The 21,128-nt window shown below is 37.5% G+C and overlaps 4 protein-coding genes and 1 long non-coding RNA gene across 11 annotated transcripts; 4 read left to right on the top strand and 1 right to left on the bottom strand.

The window, feature by feature from the left end:
• Positions 1-103: 103 nt before the first annotated feature.
• LOC108150209 (ribose-phosphate pyrophosphokinase 2) lies at positions 104-15,525 on the bottom strand. 4 transcript variants are annotated; one of them, XM_017278225.2, is made up of 9 exons: positions 15,388-15,525; positions 11,561-11,786; positions 6,336-6,519; positions 5,621-5,689; positions 3,634-3,732; positions 1,733-1,857; positions 1,474-1,672; positions 1,272-1,406; positions 104-968 (listed from the first exon to the last, which is right to left on the bottom strand). In XM_017278225.2, exons 2-9 carry the CDS (start codon positions 11,776-11,778, stop codon positions 876-878), a joined length of 1,122 nt encoding a protein of 373 aa, XP_017133714.1. In that variant the 5' UTR covers positions 11,779-11,786; positions 15,388-15,525; the 3' UTR covers positions 104-875. The 4 variants fall into 4 exon arrangements, with proteins under 4 accessions (XP_017133714.1, XP_017133710.1, XP_017133711.1 ...); XM_017278221.2 differs by lacking the exon at positions 15,388-15,525 and adding an exon at positions 12,842-12,929; XM_017278222.2 differs by lacking the exons at positions 5,621-5,689; positions 15,388-15,525 and having other exon boundaries at positions 3,634-3,744.
• LOC108150211 lies at positions 1,864-2,892 on the top strand. Its single transcript, XM_017278230.2, has one exon. It carries the CDS (start codon positions 2,059-2,061, stop codon positions 2,890-2,892), a length of 834 nt encoding a protein of 277 aa, XP_017133719.1. The 5' UTR covers positions 1,864-2,058.
• On the top strand, positions 9,735-13,677 carry LOC121467129. The gene is made up of 3 exons (XR_005977276.1): positions 9,735-11,349; positions 12,609-12,918; positions 13,031-13,677. It is a non-coding gene; the product is annotated as an uncharacterized LOC121467129 (long non-coding RNA).
• A 1,009-nt stretch (positions 15,526-16,534) lies between the features above and the next one.
• LOC108150210 (phospholipid scramblase 2-like) lies at positions 16,535-18,255 on the top strand. Of its 4 annotated transcripts, none has more exons than XM_017278229.2 (4): positions 16,535-16,662; positions 16,753-16,867; positions 17,022-17,760; positions 17,829-17,972. In XM_017278229.2, exons 2-4 carry the CDS (start codon positions 16,809-16,811, stop codon positions 17,886-17,888), a joined length of 858 nt encoding a protein of 285 aa, XP_017133718.1. In that variant the 5' UTR covers positions 16,535-16,662; positions 16,753-16,808; the 3' UTR covers positions 17,889-17,972. The 4 variants fall into 4 exon arrangements, with proteins under 4 accessions (XP_017133718.1, XP_017133715.1, XP_017133717.1 ...); XM_017278226.2 differs by having other exon boundaries at positions 16,537-16,662; positions 17,816-18,255; XM_017278228.2 differs by lacking the exon at positions 16,753-16,867 and having other exon boundaries at positions 16,538-16,662; positions 17,025-17,760; positions 17,816-18,255.
• Positions 18,256-18,687: 432 nt separating this feature from the next.
• LOC108150212 (ubiquitin-conjugating enzyme E2-22 kDa) lies at positions 18,688-20,927 on the top strand. The gene is made up of 3 exons (XM_017278231.2): positions 18,688-19,103; positions 19,345-19,497; positions 20,041-20,927. The coding sequence occupies exons 1-3, from the start codon at positions 19,041-19,043 to the stop codon at positions 20,422-20,424; spliced, it is 600 nt and encodes a 199-aa protein (XP_017133720.1). The 5' UTR covers positions 18,688-19,040; the 3' UTR covers positions 20,425-20,927.
• The last annotated feature ends 201 nt before the right edge of the window (positions 20,928-21,128 follow it).

Genomic DNA, 21,128 nt, shown 5'->3' with positions numbered 1-21,128 from the left:
CTTTCAGAAATTAAGTAGAGACAAGGAAAATCATTTTTTCAAACTTTTCTTTAAGGGTAACTAATATAAAAAAGAGTTGAAATTAAAACACAAGTTGCATTAGTTTTCTGTAATATTTTTTTGTATTTTTTCTTTAGTTTTTTTTTGTTGTGTTTGTTTTGTTTATTATTTTTTAACGCCTATTAGCTATGTTCTTTTCAATTGTATTTTTTTATTTTACTTAATTTTACTAGGTTTTCTTTTGAACTTGCAAGTATTTTGCGTTTTGTTTTTTCATTATGAACTTACAATAAAGAATCATCAAAAAGTTGTTGCTCAGTGTAAAATTACAATTTTTTTGTTGTGTGTGAGTGTATGTGTAGGTGTTGTGTGTGTGTGGGTTTAGGTGTATATCTTCTACGGTGTTAGTCTATAAATCTAAAATTCTCTCTAAGAGCAGGCCAATGTTTACACCAATCAACTGGAAATTATCGTTCGTGCTAACTTTTAAAATCAGAAAACGGCAAAAGTTTGTTTAAAAAAAGATCCTACTATACAAAGGAAAGGCATTGCATTTGTGTACTTCTGTTTTTGTTTTTGTTTTTGTTGTGTTTTTTTTTTTTTTTTTTTTGTGTTATCTTTAGGGTTCTATTTAGTATAATTACATAATGACGATTTCCCATCTACTGAGTTTGCATTTGCTTTAATTACAATAGTTAATCCATAAAAAATATATAACGATGATGATGGCAAAATAGTTTGTCTCAAATTGTTGTGGTTGTTGGTTGCATTACAAATTGCTGTTAAAGTTGTGTTTTTGCGGTAGCTTGCTAACGGTGTTCTGGTTGCTGTATTAAACGTTTGCTGGTTTAACTGCCGGTTGTTTTATATGTGGCTTAGTATGGAACATTTGAGAAGAGATACGAGACACTCTCGCCGTTGTGTGTCCGTCTGACGGCCTCGGCGAACATCATCGAGACATCAATGCACTAAGGGGAATAAAAAAAAAACATTAATATTAAACATTATGCAAAAGTGTGGTTAAGTTAAATTACTATTGTTATTACTTAAAACTACAAGCTAACAGTGATTTAAAGGAACTAGAGCAACGGGATGCCTTAAGCTCTTGTAGGGTATACCATATATTGGTTTAATATTAAAAGTTTTTGTTTTATGTTTTGTTTGCTTACTTAAATAATAGTTTTATTAACATTTAAAAAAAAGTAATTTCAGGGCGTCATAAAAACCATAAATATATTTAGGTAAATTCTACTTTATAATCATTGACAAACCTGGATTTTGGGACAATCCCGCATATGTCCATCCTGTGGTATGGTATTGGTCACAACCACCGCCTCGAAACAGGCATTGTTAATCCGCGAAATCGCAGGACCCGAGAAAATGCCATGCGTCAGAATGGCATAAACCTGATGAAAATTGAGAATCAATCATGTAAACGATGAATTTCAAAAGGAATCAGTCAATCAAAAGCACCTTGGTCGCTCCAGCTTCCACCAAGCGATCGGCGGCATGCACAATGGTGCCGCATGTGTCGGCCATGTCATCAACCAGGATGGCAATCTTGTCCTTGACATCGCCCACCAGAACCATGGACGCCACCTCGTTGGCCTTCTTGCGCTCCTTGTGTATCAGAGCAAACTCCACATTCAGGCGATCGGCAATCGAGGTGACACTATAAGCGGATTTCTCAAATTTACACTCAGTTGATAGAGAAATCAAAAAAAGTTCTTACCGCTTGGCACCGCCAGCATCGGGCGACACAATGATCGAGTTCTTCCACTCGGGAATGTTCTCCTTGATCCACTTGAGTACCGCTGGCTCGGCATAGAGATTATCAACTGGTATATCAAAGAAACCCTGAAAACACAGTTATTAAAGTTTGTTAAACATCAAGTACTCTTTGGGACATGACACATAGTTGTCATTCATTAACAATCGATATCTCAAGCATTCTTGTTTTGACCCTCCCATGATCAACATCACTTATCTCGATAGAAACAAATTTTAAACAAAAGTAAAGAAAGCAAGTTAAATCCCAAAGATAAGAATAGCTACGGAATGTCTCGATCGCTATCCCATTCCCCCAATCACGTGCTGAGTATGGATGAGCATGAGGACCTCAAACAGTGGCTAAAGGAGCAGCGTATTGTCCTGGACCTGCGTACCCGTCGCTCCTTCTCTGATGTCCTGCCAGTGGCCAAGATTGTCAAGCGATGCTACCCCCGTCTGGTGGACCTGCACAATTATCCAATCAAAAGCAGTGTAGTGCTTAAGCTTCAAAGCTGGGACACGTTCAACGCCAAGGTTCTGAAGAAATTGGGCATCAATATGCCGCGATCGGTGCTGCAACAACTGGCTGCAGCCGTTCCGGGAGCTATCGAAATGCTATTCCAGGAACTGATTCCTGTCACCAAGTGTGGCAGTCCCAGACCGAGTCCCATGCTGCGAGTCTCTCCCAAACCGCCGGTTAATAAGGATTCCCGGAATCGCGCCCTCCATCGATCCCTCACCCAAGTGATCGAGCGTCCCTCCTCCGGTGAGAAGCAACCCAAAGTGCTGACCATGGACGTGGACACCATGGTCAATGGACAGATCAAGAAGGTGGCTAGGAAGGTAGTCGACCACGAACACTACGCCAAAGTAGTAAGGGAGAGCGACGAAAAGTCCAAATACATTAGCTCCATTAGCCAAAAGGCGGACTATCTGGAGAGCGTTATTGCCGTGAAGGAGGAGCGCATCTCCGAGCTAATGGACCAACTGGGCAAACTGTCGGTGAGCATACTTTCCATGCAACCCATGCTCAGCGATAACGATGATGACAAAAGAATCAGTATAAATACCCATGCCCATATTAATAACGCCTCTGAGCCCTTCTTTAAGTTTTCCACCTAACCAAGCCATGGAGCATAATCTCACAATCCTCGAGGATTCGACGAGCTCCCGTTTGGTTCTTTCATACCTAAACTTACCATTGAAACAAAAAACTTAATGCTTTTCGACGACCGCATGTTATTGGATATATCTGTACCATATATTTTGTATTTTAATTTGCATGGCTTTACCCTAAATAAAAAAAAAGCGAAATTGTTACGTCGAACAAAAGGAACATCAAATTTTCTTTATCTTAATTAAATGTAATCTGATAAATCGAGGTGAGATAGGAAAAACGCATTGAAGGCTTTACAAATAAATCGATATAAAAGATAACTATATAAAAAAAAGGCTCTGCTAGGTGTTTTCATTTGATTTATGGTTTTTTTTAGCTGTCTAGCTAATTATATACAAGTGATTCATTAAGTTTTTATTGGACAGTTGATTGAAAAATATCTATATGCAAACTGGAAAAGCTTTTGCTAATTATAACTGAATTACAACTGAGTCTAGAAAGATAATTGACGTACTTATTAAAAACAACGTTTTTATCTTCGACGAATACAAGCCTTCGATGTTTAGATTGAAGACATTTGTGTGGCCAAAGCTTATTTATCTTTATCATTTCAAATTTCAGTTCTGTTTATAATTAAACGATTTATTGATGTGTATATTGTATTAATATTGGAAAAACCCCATTAAAAGTTCTGTGGTTTCTAGATAATTTAAATATTTAAAGACTAAAATCTCTGGCAGACTTACCTGGATTTGTGAGGCGTGCAGATCCATGGTTATGATGTGATCGGCACCAGCGACGGACAGCATGTTGGCCACCAATTTGGCCGAGATGGGCGCACGACTCTGTGCATTGGCCAGCGTAGAAAGAGAAGCAACGAAAGGTTTCCATTAGCGCAACTAGTAGTGGTTTAGATCTTAGGGCTAGGCATTATGAGGAGTAAACCATGGAAATCAAAATCGAACATGGACACACTTATGTATATAGACAGAAATCAACAAAGAGGTTAACGTTCCAATAGATTGCATATGGAGGTACATAATTCATAGACAGAAAAGAGATTCGCTTGCGACAACACAAAGGACAAATGTGATTGGGTGCAGAACCCCTCGGAAATAATGATTTGAGATCGAGAGAGGCCGAGAATGATATATGGTATATATACCCAGGTGATTAAGGTGCAACGCCAGTTAGAGATAAACATATACAGATAGATCGGTTAATACGCAAACAAGTGCAAAGAAAATCAAACATTTTTTTGACACTTTTCATTTCGTTTTTCTCATTTGATTTGGGGATTGGATTTTGGTGGTTTATTTGAATTCCGAACTGAACCGAGAATAAGGCATGCAAAACATCGGTCGGATATCAACATGTGTGTAGATAGGATTGGGGGAAAAAGACCGTCTCGTAGCATCAACTCAAAAGAAAACATTAACGAACGCAACAAAGCAAAAGGCTTAAGACAAAAATAATCTAAAGCAAAATTGTCTTTTTTTTTTAGTCCCGCAGCAGCATTAAAAATAATAATGCCTGGGATACAGGAACTAACCGAGCTACTCACAGTATATTGTTTGGCTGAAAACTCCTAAGTTCAACAGAAATCGAATTTTGTTTGATTTTATTTTGGGTAATTTGATGCAATAGAGAGACAAAGAGTATAAAAAGAAAAAGAAGAAAACACAAAAAAGTTCAGAATAATTCAGAGTTTAAAATTAAAATTATTGTGGGAAAAGGAGTCAAACTGTATGTATCATAAGTTTAAGGTAACAAAGTTATAATTCGTATTTCAAAAGAGGGTTTGTTAGTCAAGTGGGGGGATTGAAATCAAATCAGGTTGCAGTGCCAATTTAAGTAAACAATTTTTAAAATTACTATATTTTTGCCTTCCATTTCAGCTGATTATATTGAATGTCAAGAAACCCATTTACAGATTACAGAAATGAAAAATATTTGTGCAATTTGCGCGCTTGACCCCCAGGGTTCATCGTCTATATGTATGTACTATATACCCCCCATTGCCGATCCGATCGTCTGACGTCATACGGGATTATCTAGCAACGGAAAAACTTAATCAAGTGGAATGGAAAATATATTTTTTGTTTAAGCCCCGAAAGGAGGCTGTTGTCAGGGCCGATAAGACAAGAACAAAAGTGCAAGATCACAACAATCAACACAAACAAACAGCAGGCGAAACAACACAAACAATAATATTTATTAGAGGTCCATTATTAAATATAGATTAATTAATGTTAATTTTTTTTTTATTGCATATTCGCTTTTTTTTGTTGCAATGAAGAGCCGCCGAAACGAAACAAACAGAGGCAACGAAAGTATGTGGAAAATTTGTTTGTTTTGAATTTATCGCCAATTATTATTCATTGAAAATGTCACCGAATTTGTACTGTGGGTTAGCCAAGAATTTATTAATTCTTAATTAGTTTATGAGCGGGGAGGGGAGGGGGGGATCTGGGGAGGACATGCAAGGTAGACAAAAAGCGAATTTTCTGTAGAGAAACGAGGAAACTTGTTAAGCCAGACGCCAAAAATTTCCTTTGTGAGTGGATGAGTGAGGATGATTTCGCCGTTTCGATACTCCCATCCAGTGTTTCTTAGTGTTTGTTTCTTTTTATTGGTTTAAAAGAAAATTAATACGAAATTTCCCATTAGAAGAACATAAAGTGTGAATTAGGTGAGCGTTTAGTGGTTGAAAAGGTACAACAAGGTAAATACCCTAAATTTCCAATCGTAGTTTTTCTTGGCTAGTTTCTTGCTTTCCGCATTATCCTCACTGCCTGCCAACTTCACGGAGAAAGAGAGACAGAGATCGATAGAGTAACGGAGAAAGAGAGAGAGAAATACACCAAGGCACACACACACGCGCGGGTAGAGGGAGATAGTAGCAGGGGGGCGAGAAAGAGAGAGCGAGCATGGCATGGGGATAAAAAATAATTAAAGTATTTAATCACATACGGCAGGAAAATTAAGCAAAACATGTTGCTAAATTAAATTTACAAATTTTCCACATTTTCCAATTGCGTGCGTTTTTACATTTTTTGCGTTTCTCCAGCTTAGCTTCGTTGCAAACAACTTATTTTTGAAAAAGAAAATTTAATCCAACTTGATTAACAAAATGCATTAGAAACTCACAGACACACACACAGAAAAGAGAAGTATATGTAATAGGATAAAAATATATCGGTTATATAGCAATTAACAATCGAGCTAAACGTTGGGGAAAACATTTGGGGGGAAAAGTTTACGCTTTTTCGTTTGCACTTTTCCCCAATAAAAACAGTGTGTTGTGGGCTTTGAGTTGGAGTAATAGTCGGATCATCTAGAATTAATTGTTTACATTGCTTTTCTTTGCACGTACGACCCGAAAAGGATCTATAGAATAAAATACCGTGTGATTTTCGGCGGCCGGATCGTGTTGAGGCAAACCTACCTTGTCTTTTTTGTCTTGGCGGGCATATGGAAAGCAAGGAATCACAGCTGTAACACGAGAGGCTGAGGCGATTTTGCACGCATTGATCATGATCAGCAGCTCCATCAAGTTATCGTTGATCTCGCCGGATCCCGACTGCACGATGTATACATCCTCGCCGCGCACCGATTCCCCAATTTCCACACTGCAAAGACAGAGAGCGGGGGGTCAGTTGAAAGGCTGGATGTGGGTGCACTGCGAGAAAATATCAGCAAGATTTGGTCAAGAGTTTGGTAGGTTTTCACGCCAAAATAGTTTCAATCTAAAGCATTTATCATCTTTAGATCACCGACAGCTTGCTCAGTTTTGAAACGTTGTTATAAGGTACCACAGCAATCCCTAATGAATCAATAATCAATAAAGTTAAACGTATGTTAGAGAGACTTCGACTTCAGTTATGCAAAGTTGTATCTATATTTGAAATTATTTGTCTATAATGCTTGGGGAACCACTTAAATACAATTGTGAAAATCTGGGTTATTAAAACTTAAGATGTTTTAGTATCTTAATATATTCTCAAACATCTCAATAAGATTGAAATCAAATATCTTCAAGCTGGTTATTATCTAATGCAAAGAATGTGGTATAAATTACACTCTCTCAGAGGGGGTAATTTTCCATTGTTTGGCTAAAGCTCGCATGTCTTGGCAACACTTCTCAAATTCTCAAGTTCTTTAAGTATCCTTTTCTCCACATCCCCACCCTCCCACTTATTATTATAGATAATCTAAGCAAGAGACGCCCACACCTACGACGCCCACTATTGTTGACCTTTGACGACGCCCAACGAAACTGCAAGCGCCAACGCAATCTAATCGAATCTTCTCTAATGCTCTCGTACACACACATGGCGTATGCGCAATATTTGCACTGACAACCGACACCGACGCCGCTTCGTTTATTATTTTGTTTACATTTTGTTTTGTTTTGGTTTCGGTTTGGCTCCAAGCTTGGTTGGCAACTTGAACTATAGATTTTCGTTACCCTTGATTCAGAATGGGAGGTTTAATCAGCATTTCAAAGGCGGAAGTAAATTGGAAAATATTCCAGAACATACGTAAACACTTTATAATAAACATCTCGAGTAACCTTGTTTTTATTTATATATAATATTATTATTACAAGCCCCATATTGCATCTAAAGTAGCCTAGTTTTATTTAAATTAAATATTTTAACAAATCTTCAGCTCTAGAAATCACTGAAAAGCAAAAATTATTCTGTTTAAAAGTAAATTTCCATGAAGCAGCCAATTTCACTCAATAAAACACTGGCCACTGGTCCAACTACTTCTCACTTTGTACGCTTTTTTTTGCGTTCTCATGGTTATTTCGGTTTTTTTTTTTCCATTGAAGGTTAATTCAATTACATGGCGTTTCAAACATCAGCCCTCAACCGACTATCGATTGAACGGCTTGTGCCTGTGTGGCCCGTAATTAATTTGTCCAATATTTCGGGGCTATCTTTGTCTGTCATATACAAATTCATGAAAGTAAACGCCTGACGCCTGTCGCCGATCGCGTGACACGTTTTCGTTGTATAGTATAGTTCTGCACACGCTTATCAAAGCGACAATTCTATTGACCGGCTTTTTTTTCGAGAGTATTGATTGGAACTCCTCTCTGTTGAATTTTTTCTTATCTAGGCTTCGGTCAAGGGGATCATCGTTGGCCGGCTAAATGCAGCGGTTTCATCAACCTTGGCCGGATGCATTTTGCCATTAAATCATGCATTTCTGAACAGATTGCCGGGGCTGCAAAAACACTTTCACCGTTCGCCACCATGACATTGTTAGCGTGCCGGGAAAACTTGGGGAAATCAAAGGGAAAACCAGGGGGGGAGGGAAGTGGGTGGGCTGGGCGTAGGGGAAACTTGCGACAGTTGGCGGTTGGCCAGAATCCGCCGCAGTGCCAGCAACTAGCAACAGTTCAATTCAGCAGCTGTTTCTTTGGCCGACCGTCAAATAGAATTTCAGCTAAAATTCATTTCGTTTTCCTTTGTTTTTTACGTATTTTTATCTCTTTCCTCGTTCGCAGTTCTGTCTGCTCATGTGATAATGTAAACCGAAAATACAAAAAACATGAAAATGAAAAACAGTCCAACTTCTCTAATTGAAATCACCAGTTTCACACTTTTTTGTATTTGGTTTGTTTATTTGTGTAGTTGTTTGTTGTGAACATTCTTTTTATTTTCTGTACTTGTGCTATCATAAGAAATTCAACAAGGTTTAGCTAGGTTATCAAAAAATTTAATATTTTTAGCTTTTAGTTAACTAATAACCATTTTATTTTAACTAGAAGTAAACCAAAATTGTGTTTCGTTTTGGAGTTTCTAAAAAGATTTGAGTTTGGATTATATCTGAACACCTTTTCAATGTAAAGAAGTCGTACTGTAAAAATGAAAACTGTTGCCAAACGTCTCCCACTAATGCTTATCTCACTCCGACGGAATCTAAATCGCTTTCGCTTAGTTTTAGTAGGTTTCTGTTGATTTATGAGCTTCTTATCATTTTTAACTCGGGCCCCTTTCAAAAGCTCGTTGATACCACACGACCTCAAAAGACAAACACGCAAATTCCTTATCGATCAAACTTTTGGCTTCGTAATTGATAATTGCAGTGGGTGGTAGGCTAGTTTATAAAGGGGGTGTTGAAAACAGTTTAGAATTGCGTGTGGCAAAACCTTCAAAATGGTAAATTGAAGCCCACTTTGGGGTTATTGAAAATTTATTATGGATTGCCATTGGAATTGGACTTGGCCTTTGGCAAAGGTCGTTTGTGGGTTCTCTTGGGTTGTAGTCATAAAAATTAATGGCCTTCATATTAATTACTAAATACTATGCAAAAACAAGTTATTAATTTCTGTTTATTTGGATAAAAAATATTGGAATGGAAGAGTTTTACTAGTAGACACTAGAAGGATTAATAATAATTTATATGGTATAAATATCCATTTCTATAATTTCTATAAACTAACGTGTGACCTAAAAAAAAACGAATAACGCGAAATCATCTAGTTTTCATTTATTTCTTTTCTTCTCCGCCCTTTTGTTATAAGCTTATCTTCCATTATCACCAAATTGCGCAAAAAAGAATAAGTGTCACAGTCTTAATTCAGGATTCATTCGTACAATCTGAGCGCCCTTCAATTGACTATAATCTTGACTAAAACTTGATCTCTAGCCCAGACGCCCCAGCAACAAAATCAACAACAATATCATTATCATCATCGCCGTCCGCTCGCTTTTATCAACAATCAAGACAAAGTAAGAAAAATAAAAGCAAAGGTTGACCCGTTACACCAGTACTATCAAATTACAACAACAACTAGTATAAATTGGAGCAATATGATTTTCTGGCTGCTGTTTGAGAGAATACCAGAAAAAGCCAGAGAGAAGTGAGAAAGTAAGAGATGGGCAACAAAAACAAAGCAGACAAGTGCAAACAGCAATATTGCAACAACAAATGTAGAGCAACAACCACTATGCACACGTGGGGGTCTTTTATTTAGTGAGAGAGAAAAAGAGAATTGAAAGAAAGAGCGGGCTCCACAAAATGCGGGGGCGTCGCTGCCACTGCCGCTGTCGACGTCCTAACGTCTGCCGACTCTTGATGTGGCGCTCTCCCCATTCTTGATTCTCACCTAAAGAGTGTTCTCCCACTCTTAGTCAAATAACGAAAAACGTGACAGAGTCGTGTTGTGGTTCTCTACTCGGAGGCATTTAATACCCTGTGATAGGGTATGTTTGGTTACATTGTTAATTTATTTTTTCTTTTCCTTGTATAAATACTTATTTTCTTGTGCAGCTAGGGTAGAAAATACATATACCAGAAAAGATAAAAACAAAGCATACAAATTAAATTGGTATAAAATATTGAGTTTTGGGTGCCAATGCACAAGACCGAAAACTTAAAGTTGATCACCCATACGCACTGTTGAACAAACGTACTTTTTTCAAACGAATGTTTTATTTTCATTTAAATCATTGTTGACATGTTACTTGTTATGTTATGTTGTTGTTATGTTATTGTTATTGCTTGAAAATATTCCTACTAAGAAAGACGAATACTATACTTTATTTCTTTTAATTTGAAAATTAAAGTGTCATTTAAATATAATTTTAAATTACCCCCTCGAAGGCAAAACCATTTAAACCATATACAAATAACTTAAAGAAAAAAATCTAACCATTGAGTGCTTAAGATCCCAAATTCAAAAATTCCCTAAAAATTCCTTCTGCAGCGATTATTATAGGGTAACGGCACTTCGATCAGTCTATCTCGCTTCTCATTCTTACCTTCGTGTGCGTGCGAGGGCTAACATAACAAAAAACACACGCACACTGACGACGCGCGTATCATGTCAAAAAGCTTAGCGCGTATTATAACCTCTATTTTCGTTTCGGTTTCTTCCGTTTGCCTCGTTTATTTCACCTTTTCACCGCCTAATTGTTTGCTAATGTGGCTTTTGTTTAATTTTATTAAAAAGAAAAGTTGATCACGAAAAACTGGAATGGGGGTGGGGGAAAAACCAGGGGTGCCTTTATTTATTATTTGTTGTTGTTGCATCAGCAGCTGACTTGCTGGTCTTGCGCGTGTGTGAGTGCGGGAAAGAGAGGGAAGCAAACAGCGTGCAAGCCGCAAGTCTAGACATACACACACACATTCTCACAGCTGCTAATTTAATTAAAAATATAAAATGGAAATAATTTTCGTATTTTTTTCGCTTCCCTTTAGGTTTTTTTTAGTTTTTTTTAATTAAATTTAAATTTGCCGAAAATTACACGCGACATTGGACGCGCTTTGCGTGTGTGTCTCCGTGTGTTACTCTCACTCATACCAGCATACCAGCACTATACACACACACAAACGCAGGGCTATATCGACAAAGACGGTGTACAGTCCACTTGTTAAATCAATAAAAATAAAAAGAAACCCAGCAGAAGGCAACCCACAAAATTCGGTAAAATCCTCCAGTTGTAAGTAATCGAATTCCCACTGGTTTCCATGTTTGGTTGCGGCACCAAATCGCCAGCAACCTTCAGCGAATGTCAAGGACCCTTAAAGCACATGGGTTTGACAAACAGTTTTCGAAAAACTTAAACCATTCTAAAGCACTTTTTAACACTCGGATTAACACTTGTTGGTGGCCCCAAAAGGATGGGGACTTTCCGCAGGACTTCTACTTACCAAGTCTCCAAATTGCTGAACTTCTTTGTAACCACTTTGCCAAGATCGATTCCCAGACGATCGACGATCCGCTGGGCCAGATCCGGATGCGAGGTGCCCGAAAACACTTTGATGTTCGGCATTCTGGAGTGGATTAAATTTAGACAACCAGCCTGTTTCTCCAAATTGTCTCGGATCAAACTTCTAGCGCGTATCGGATTAGCAGAGCGAACTGGCATCACACAATCTACGAGTAGAAGTTTTTATTATAAATTTTTTTTCGCTAAAACGCGGGCAGCGACGTCGCCGCCTTATCGGTGTGCTCGCGGGAGCGCAAAAGAGAGTGCCTCCCTCTCTCTGTGTACTACATCGACAGCGACGTCGGCAGCGCGAAAGCTTTGTGCGGGTGTGTGTGAGTGCGCCACTCTCTTTTACTCTTTTTTCTGTAAAGCCACCCCAAGTCCGACCATGTGATTTTTCTACGTGTTCTCCAGGGAACTATTAAAGCTATCGATGTCGATTTCGGATTTTTAGAGGCAGTTCGATAGATTTCTATAATTTTAAATATTCTACTTATTTATGCATGTGCATAACATTTTAGCTGTTTTTATGAACTTATACATAATGTATTTAAATGTTTAAAACATTATTATTATTATTATTATTATTATTATTATTATTATTATTATTATTATTTCTTTTTAACTGAATGACTTTTTGACGCTTTGAAATAGAAAAAAAATTTTAATTTTTTTATTGACGAGATTAATTTTTTTGCGCTTAAAGTAACAAGAAAATTAATTAGTTGCTAAACAAAATAAGTTAGGTATTCTCAAACAAATCTTTTGTAAGGCTAAGTCTGAAATGTGCCTACAGTTTATCGCAATTTATTAAAATTTTTGAAAAATAAATCCCTTTTTAACACTTCCAATAAGTTATAAAGTAAAATTACATTTACAGCCTCCTTGTGATGTGTTTCAAAAAACGTTTCGAAAGTATTAAATTATTAAATAGTCTTTTCTTTGCAAACTGACTTGCTGTTAATATTGTCTGAAAATTTCTATTCTAGCCGATAGATAAAAGGCTTATCATCACCAAAATGCAATCTATATTTTCGGTTTAACATAAAAAATATGCTGGCATGCCAACAGGCGCGCGCCAAAAGAAAAGCTTTGGAAAATTGAAACGCGACCTCGCCAAACAGCTGTTTCACGGATGTCCCAGGTTGACCATGAAAACACACACACACACAAACTCAGGCAAACAGGGCCATAACGTGATTTCTAGGATATAACTACGCACCATTCTGCTCGTTTTCCGTGCATTTCTTATCGGGCATTATACACAACTTAACTCCCGAGATCAAGGTGCTGCGACAGGTAAGCGGCGACTGAAAAGAGCGCCGGGTATTTAATAGCACCCCGTTTTTAACAACAAGTCGCACTCACAGCTGTTTTTGCCCAGGCTAACTAAAAAATGCACCGTTTTTAGCGACAATTGGAGATTGAGATTAGCAGCCGCATCTGGCGAAATTGAGCGAGCAAATGGAACTGAGCGCCGTACAACATGGCGTATGCGTCTATTACACATACGCACTGGGTACACACACACAAACACACAGCGAGAGAGAGGGATGATGCGCAGTTGATGCCACATATAAAAGCTTTCAGGATGCCACAACGAGAGCGCTTTCTTCTCTTCTCGGAATCAGCTGTTTTGGGAGACAATTTCCATTTAATTTATGGTTCGTCACACTGCAGTTTTAAATATTTAAAAACCTATTGAGCGCCACTCAGAGCCAAAATCATTAAACAAATAAGTTGTTTGAACCTTAAAAATCAATAATGTAATAATATTCATTTTGTATATTTCCTTAAACAAATATGATAAGATAGTTGGATTAAGGAATGCTTTAAAAACTGAATAATGATTTATTGAAACTTTAAATGAATAAAATAACTTTAAAACTTAATATTGACGTATGTTTGTAACCCCCAAAAATTAATGTATTAAACTTTATTTATTAGTCAACTTATTTTCGTCATATTGCATTGCACAAAAAAGGTAAATAAATATTTTGAAAATGTGCACATAAATATATCAAATGTGTTAGGGTGATGCCGACATTTACAAATTAAGCAAAATTGTTCACGATACATTCCAATTTTAAGATGAAAGAAAAACAAGAAAGAAAGCAAACTTCGGCAAGCCGAAGTTCATATACCCTTGCAGCTATTGCATGAATTAAATACTTTTGAAAACATTTAAATTATGATTTACTTCAGTATATACTGAAAAACAGTGAGGCTATGATGATTTGCAGCTCAATTATTAGATAGTTATTTTATATATTTTTATTAGTTCTATGGGAGCTATATGATATAGACGTCCGATTTTGATAAAATTTAAACCATAATTCTGAAATAATTAAACATTGCCATATGTCGAAGAACTAAACAAAAAATTAAAAAACAGAAAAGTTATAATTTTTTTTCATTTATTTCTCCGATTGTTCCTATGGGAGCTATATGATATAGTCGTCCGACTTTGATGAAATTTAAACCGTAAATCGAAAATATTTAACCATTACTAAATGTCGAAGAACTAAACAAAACATTAAAAAACAGAAAAGTTATAATTTTTTTCATTTATTTTTCCGATTGTTCCTATGGGAGCTATATGCTATAGTCGTCCGATTTTGATGAAATTTAAACCGTAAATCGGAAATATTTAACCATTACTAAATGTCGAAGAACTAAACAAAAAATTAAAAAACAGCAAAGTTATAATTTTTTTTCCTTTATTTTTCCGATTGTTCCTATGGGAGCTATATGCTATAGTCGTCCGATCCGGCTCGTTCCGACTTATATACTACCTGCAATAGAAAGACAACTTTTGGGAAAGTTTCATGCAGATAGCTTTAAAACTGAGAGACTAGTTTGCATATAAACGGACGGACAGACGGACAGACGGACAGACGGACGGACAGACGGACATGGCTAGATCGACTCGCCTAGTGATGCTGATCAAGAATATATATACTTTATAGGGTCGGAGATGTCTCCTTCACTGCGTTGCAAACTTCTGACTGAAATTATAATACCCTCTGCAAGGGTATAATGAATTTTTAACTGTCTCATAAAAATAGTAAATAGATTTTCGAATGTCAATTTTAAGTTCATATTTAGGTTTTTACAACTTGTTGTTTGTTAAGCATCTGAGACAATAATAAATGTTCCATGGCTTCTTTTTTTCACTTTTAAATTTTTGGATGTTATTATTTTTATAAATATGAAAAACAGCTACATATATTTTCTTCCGTGTAGTTGTGCTTTGAATGGATTTCAATTGGTTCTGGGCTAATTGTTGCTCTGCAAACAATTCCACAAAAGATATGAGTAGGAATGTTTTGTTTTCTAGATTGCTAAGACGGACCCGAGTACAGTCTTTTCATTCCTACGGGGGCTCGTCATTGCTTTTCTTGCCCCTGAGATGTTTTCTTGTTGTTGGTGCAACTGTACCTGGGATTGGGATGCTGAACAAAAGAACGTCGCTGAAAACACTGCGATTTGTTAAATTGTTTTTGCGTGCCTATGGCTAAATATAAATGAACTAATGCTAAATGTTGACGTACTCTTCTCCGTGTTTTATCCCTCAAAACTGACGCAAATGGCGTTGCAAGTGGGGCGTACGTTTAAAAATAATGAATGTGTGGATCGCGGGGGGCTGAGGCGAAAACCACGTGCCGAATGCGACGCACGTTTTGAGTCGGGAGGAAAACAAAGGGCACGCACACACGCAAAACCGGTAACAATACAATATACAGTATACTTAATACTCAGACTTACTTAAAACATGTGCAGTAGAAACGTTTCCCAATTACTTTTTGAACTATTAACTATTGAACACTCAACAATGCGGTTTGAACACGTTGGTCGACAGAAACTGTGTAGTTTGTGTGCAGCCGCCTCTCGGAAAATGCAAAAGCTGAATGAATCAGAACGCTTTCGGTTCGAATTCGAGCGAGGGAAGTTGCGTTTGTGGAGTTTGTGGTGTGCGAGAGCATGAGATAACGAGAGTGAAACTTAACTTCAGCAAAACGAAGACTTAATACCCTTGCGGTTTTAACAAAAATATGGATGTAAATACATACATACATAACTTTATTTGAGTTTCAGTTTCTTTCAATAAAACCAAACAAATTTAGTTCATAACAAATTACATCCTTAACACAACAAATATATTCTTACCCCTTAACTTCATAATTAAGGATATTGTCGTCCTATTTGGACCAAACTTAAAGTTCTTTTCTTAGATCAGGGTATAAAAGAAACGTTAAAGGTTTCGATGGAACATCATGATATATTTGGGAATCTTTTTGGTGAGGACTATAAAACTCTCTGTAAGGGTATATTATGGAGAGCGGGAGAGTGGAAGAGCGTTGGAGAGCCGGCATTTATTGTTTGTATTGGTCAAAACGTTTTGGAGCGCAGCAAAAGGGGGAGCACAAACACGTGTGCCCAACAGACAAAAGAGTAAAATATATGACCAACTCTTCCATTTTAACTCAGTCCCCAAATTGTTTACTGGGTTTTTTTCCTTATCCGAAAGTTGTTGTTGTGTTGGCTCAAAAACTTCTCCACACGCTTTTGCTGACACGTTTTTTTCTCGATCGCCATGTCTGTTGTGCGAAACGTGAATTTCGGCTGTAAAAGAGAATGACGAGTAGAAGGTTTTCCGGGCAGGGAGCATACCCTATAAGCAGTCCGCAAATATTAATTAAATCGTTATTTTGTACAATTCAATTGAAATTAGTACAAATGTTTAAAATCACAAAATAACGTACATATAAACTTAAGGCAGGTTAAACATTTTTTTTTAAAGAAAATGTTAACCTTTTAATATGTACATATTTAATATGTACATATGTAAATGTATCCTCATATACCCGCTTTCCCCCAGCAATACCTTCTATAAACCCAAGATCTTTTGCCGCATATTTATGGTTGTCTATTATTTTCGGACTGTTGCCAAGAGAGGCCTACGCCTTAAAAAAATAAACTTCTTATTTTTGTTTAGAGGAGGCAAAACTAGTTTCAAATTTCCGACCGCAGACAAGGCAGGTGAGCGTAATGGAACCATAATACTGAGGTCACAAGAACTCAGATTAATGCTGGTTTGGTTCTATAAGTTTTATGTATTCGGTGTTCAAGATCAGAGACGCAATGGAAAATAACCTTAGCTCTGTGCCAATGAAAAGCTGCGGCTAATGGAAGCGATGGTATATGGGGTTATGGCTGGAGGTTTTTTATCCGATATCAAAAACAGGTTCGAATCAGAAAACTTTACTTGAGTAGGTCGCTAGGCCGTCGTACAGTAAATGGACCTTATCAATTTTAATCTTCCTAAAATACTAATCTAGCTAACCGGTGTTAAGTTTGTTGCATTAATTTACTTGCTACTTTTTCTTTCGTATTTGTAGCAGCATACTTAGATCTCCAAAAGAACCGCCCATGAGTTCCATATCTGTGCCATCCTCAGTAGAGGTTCCGTCTTGTGAAGATGGAAAAGCAAACCAAGTTGGTGATGGAATCAGTATACCATTGGTCGACACTATTAAAGGATATCCTGTGGAACAACTTCACCCTTTGGTAGGATCTCCTCCAGGGTCCCCAAAACAGCTACCCATAGTCACTCAACCTGGAATAGGCACTGGAATGGCACGGGGTGAACTAACTGGAGACTGGAAAAATGTAATACCAAGCAGTACAAGTGGATTGGAGTACCTTCAGATCATCGATCAGCTTTTGGTCAAGCAAAAGGTGGAATTTTTTGAGGCCTTTACCGGATTTGAGACCAACAACCGTTACTCCATCCAAAACGCGTTGGGACAAAAAGTGTTCTATGCGGTGGAGGACACCAACTGCTGCACCCGTAACTGCTGTCCCGAAAGACCCTTCCATATAAAGGTGTTTGATAACTATCTGAAGGAAGAGGTAATTCATCTTCATAGGTCTTTAGGCTGCTCCTCCGTCTGTTTTCCCTGCTGCCTGCACAGCATCGAGATCTCGGCACCACCCGGAAATGTGATCGGTAGTATTCAGGAGGAGTGGTCTGTTTGTCGACCCTCCTTCCGCATCCTCAACCGAAGTGGCGACCTCGTTTTACGCATCGAAGGACCTATGTGCTTTTGCTCGGTCTGCTGCAATGTGGACTTTAATGTGGGTTTCTGGATGATATTTTTTTAAAAAATTAATAATTTTAATTGTTGACCAGGTGGTTGATCTAGACGGTGAAAATGTCGGCAGGATTTCAAAGCAATGGTCCGGACTTGGTCGTGAGTTCTTAACGGATGCGGATATGTTCGGAATCACCTTTCCAAAGAACATGGATGTGGATCTAAAAGCGGTTCTACTAGGCGCCACATTCCTTATTGATTTTATGTTCTTCGAAAAGTCATGCAAATGTTTATTTAAGTCTTGTGGTTGTTGCATTAATGTTTAAAATATTACATTCTTGGGAGGCTAGACCCTACACAAAAATCTCAAAGATTTAAAAAGAAGAATGAAAATTTAGAAGTCTGAAAGATGAGTTGAAAGATACTCTTTTTTTTTTAAAACCCAAGCATGTATTTGTTAATATGTATAGCTGGCAGAAAATGTATAAATTCATATCAGTATTAATATAATTGTTAATTTTTATGTATTATTGTTATGTTTAAATTTAATGGCGAAATAAATCAATAATTTTGTAACAAAAATATTGGATGATTTATTAAAAAAAAAAATTTTTAATTCCCAACACTATATATAAAACTAAAACAAAATTGATACAAAATAGATAAAGCATAACTTGGATTAGTATGGATTATGAAAATAAATTAGTAACTTTATATACATTTTTTGAATTTGTAGAACAGACCTTTGAAGTTTAGTAAAATAAAGAGCAGAATTAAATGGTTATGGAATTCTTTAAAAATATTTCTGGCAAAATTCTTTATAATTACTTTCAGAAAGATACATTTAAAAACATAATTTTAGAATTCGTGTCGAATTTTTGCCGCCAACTTTCAGAATCCCTATCGATTGGACAATCGATAAAAGAGCTTTCAGAATTTTTGTCATGCGGCGCTGCAGCCACACTAAACAAAAAAAAAAAAAAAAAAAAAAATAGCACAGCAAAATAGACGTGCTGAGCAAAAGTCAGTTTCGATAAATTTCGGATATTGAGCTTATTATTTATTGTGTGCTGGTCGAGCTCCTTGCCTCGACAATCCCGAAAAGCGATCGAGTGGAGCGACCTTGGAGTGGATATCAACCAGGTGTAATTTACGCAACGCATCACAAAATCCAAATCCGCAAAATTGCACAGGGCCAACAACAACAGAAACAGGGAAGAGAACGGCGAAGAGGAGAGGCGGAGTAAGGAGAACGGAGAGCGGATAACAGGGAACAGAGAACAGAACAGAGAAGAGAAGAGAGTTGGAAACAGAAGAACCATCATGGCGAACATGGCAGTGTCGCGGATCAAACGGGAGTTCAAGGAGGTGATGCGCAGCGAGGAGGTGAGTTTTCGAGGACCAAGGACACCACACTTACCCGTTCCCTTGGCATCGCCAGCTGCAGCACCACCACCCCTAATGGTGCTGCGGGGTGTGGGGTCCACGTCCGCGGTCTTTGGTTCCATTTTTTGGCGCGCTTCTTGGTTCGAGCTAGTTATACATATGTACAATAGCTGTGACTTGTAGAGCAAAATGTAAACACCGACCGCACTGATTTGTACTACTCACTTGTATTCCCTGACAGATCGTCCAGTGTTCCATCAAAATCGAACTGGTCAACGACAGTTGGACGGAGCTGCGCGGCGAGATCGCCGGTCCGCCTGACACGCCCTACGAGGGCGGCAAGTTCGTCCTGGAGATCAAGGTGCCCGAGACATATCCCTTCAATCCGCCAAAGGTTAGTACACCTCAAGGGCAACTATAAAATATTTCAACTCGGGAGAGTTTTTTTTTTAAATTAGTATGCTACAACTATGACATTTGTGATAAGCCTTTTTTTTAATTTTTAAGAAAATCTGATAATAGCAATTAAATTCTTAAACTAATGTTAGTTTATATAATTCTCTACTTACGATTTAAAATTGGTTTAATAAAAGTTGTAAATTTTGTACATTTTTACAATCAAATTAAACTAAAGTTAAGCTATAAACTAGTTTCAAAAATTACCGAATTTTATTCAATAGAATACAAAATGAAAATAATTATAGTCGTTTTTTAATATATATTTAAAAAGAAAGAAAAACAAAACATTAAAAAGATACAACAAAGATCAATATATATTCAGCATTGAATCTAGAAAAGCTAAGGATTTTTATAGAGTTGCAATAGAAATGATGCCAAACATAAACAGTAAGAAAACAACTGATTAAAACTAAGTTAAATTAAAGCTATTTTATAACTTTATAAATAAAGTCAGCTCTAAACTACAAATTGCTTTTAGGTACGCTTCATAACGCGCATCTGGCACCCGAACATTTCGTCGGTGACGGGAGCCATCTGCCTGGACATCCTGAAGGACAACTGGGCCGCGGCGATGACACTGCGCACTGTGCTGCTGTCCCTGCAGGCGCTCCTGGCTGCCGCCGAGCCGGACGATCCGCAGGACGCCGTGGTGGCATATCAGTTCAAGGACAAGTACGATCTGTTCCTGCTGACCGCCAAGCACTGGACGAACGCGTACGCGGGCGGTCCGCACACCTTTCCCGATTGTGATTCAAAGATCCAACGTCTCAAGGACATGGGCATCGACGAGCATGAGGCGCGCGCCGTGCTCTCCAAGGAGAACTGGAACCTGGAGAAGGCCACGGAGGGTCTGTTTAGTTAGCTTGTCCCAGCCGCACAATCACCAGTACCATTCTCGGCGGCGGCTACACCAGCAACTTCAACATTAAATTTTCAGTTCGGCAACAATGCTAAATTCTAGTAGACCCACACATTGCCCACAAAACGATTATCGTAGATTTTGTCCACAAAATTGCATTGCCCCGTAATTATACCAATATATTTTTGTTCCGTATTTCTGTATGCTTATTGTGCACCTTTTGACGCTGGATGGGCCACCAAAAGGTTGAATCTAAGGCCCGCCTCTCAAGCATGTGTTTTGCAATTGAACCCAGGGTTCCATTTCATTTTATTACGTGCAGTCGCATTTATTTGCTGGCCTTTTAATAACACTGTTTTCTCCATTTCAACCCTTATTTGTACCACAAACAAAAATGATTTAAAACATGTAATGCGAACATGAGAAGTGTATAACAAATCGAAGTCTTTGTAAATTGCGTTAAGTTAAATAAATAAATAAATAAACAAATATTAAGAAATGCTAAATGAGGAAGTTATGATTTTAGTTTGTGGAAGACTGGCTGCAAACTTTAAATAGATTTTTGTAAAATATGTAGTAGACTGAAAATGAAAAATGTAATTTACGTTAACTTGAAACTATAAAAATATTTGTCTTATGCAATTTAAAAACTTAAATAAAATCCAAATTTACAAACCAAATATAAAAACCGTAAGATGACAAATTCT

Source organism: Drosophila elegans, unplaced genomic scaffold (genome assembly GCF_018152505.1).
Source record: "Drosophila elegans isolate 14027-0461.03 unplaced genomic scaffold, ASM1815250v1 contig_208, whole genome shotgun sequence".
In the NCBI taxonomy this organism is placed as follows: Eukaryota; Metazoa; Arthropoda; class Insecta; order Diptera; family Drosophilidae; genus Drosophila; species Drosophila elegans.
This window is presented reverse-complemented; position numbering and strand designations above follow the sequence as displayed.

Bases quoted from the DNA above. Each gene is read 5' to 3' on its own strand.
- LOC108150211 (XM_017278230.2), top strand. From the start codon at position 2,059: ATGTCTCGATCGCTATCCCATTCCCCCAATCACGTGCTGAGTATGGAT.
- LOC108150212 (XM_017278231.2), top strand. From the start codon at position 19,041: ATGGCGAACATGGCAGTGTCGCGGATCAAACGGGAGTTCAAGGAGGTG. The intron at 19,104-19,344 runs GTGAGTTTTCGA...ATTCCCTGACAG, and splicing joins AGGTGATGCGCAGCGAGGAG to ATCGTCCAGTGTTCCATCAA. The intron at 19,498-20,040 runs GTTAGTACACCT...AATTGCTTTTAG, and splicing joins ATCCCTTCAATCCGCCAAAG to GTACGCTTCATAACGCGCAT.
- LOC108150209 (XM_017278221.2), bottom strand. From the start codon at position 12,878: ATGCCCGATAAGAAATGCACGGAAAACGAGCAGAATG. The intron at 11,787-12,841 runs GTGCGTAGTTAT...TTCTACTCGTAG, and splicing joins CACGGAAAACGAGCAGAATG to ATTGTGTGATGCCAGTTCGC. The intron at 969-1,271 runs GTTTGTCAATGA...TATTCCCCTTAG, and splicing joins GGGATTGTCCCAAAATCCAG to TGCATTGATGTCTCGATGAT.
- LOC108150210 (XM_017278226.2), top strand. From the start codon at position 16,809: ATGGAAGCGATGGTATATGGGGTTATGGCTGGAGGTTTTTTATCCGAT. The intron at 16,868-17,021 runs GTTCGAATCAGA...TCGTATTTGTAG, and splicing joins TTATCCGATATCAAAAACAG to CAGCATACTTAGATCTCCAA. The intron at 17,761-17,815 runs GTGGGTTTCTGG...ATTGTTGACCAG, and splicing joins GCTGCAATGTGGACTTTAAT to GTGGTTGATCTAGACGGTGA.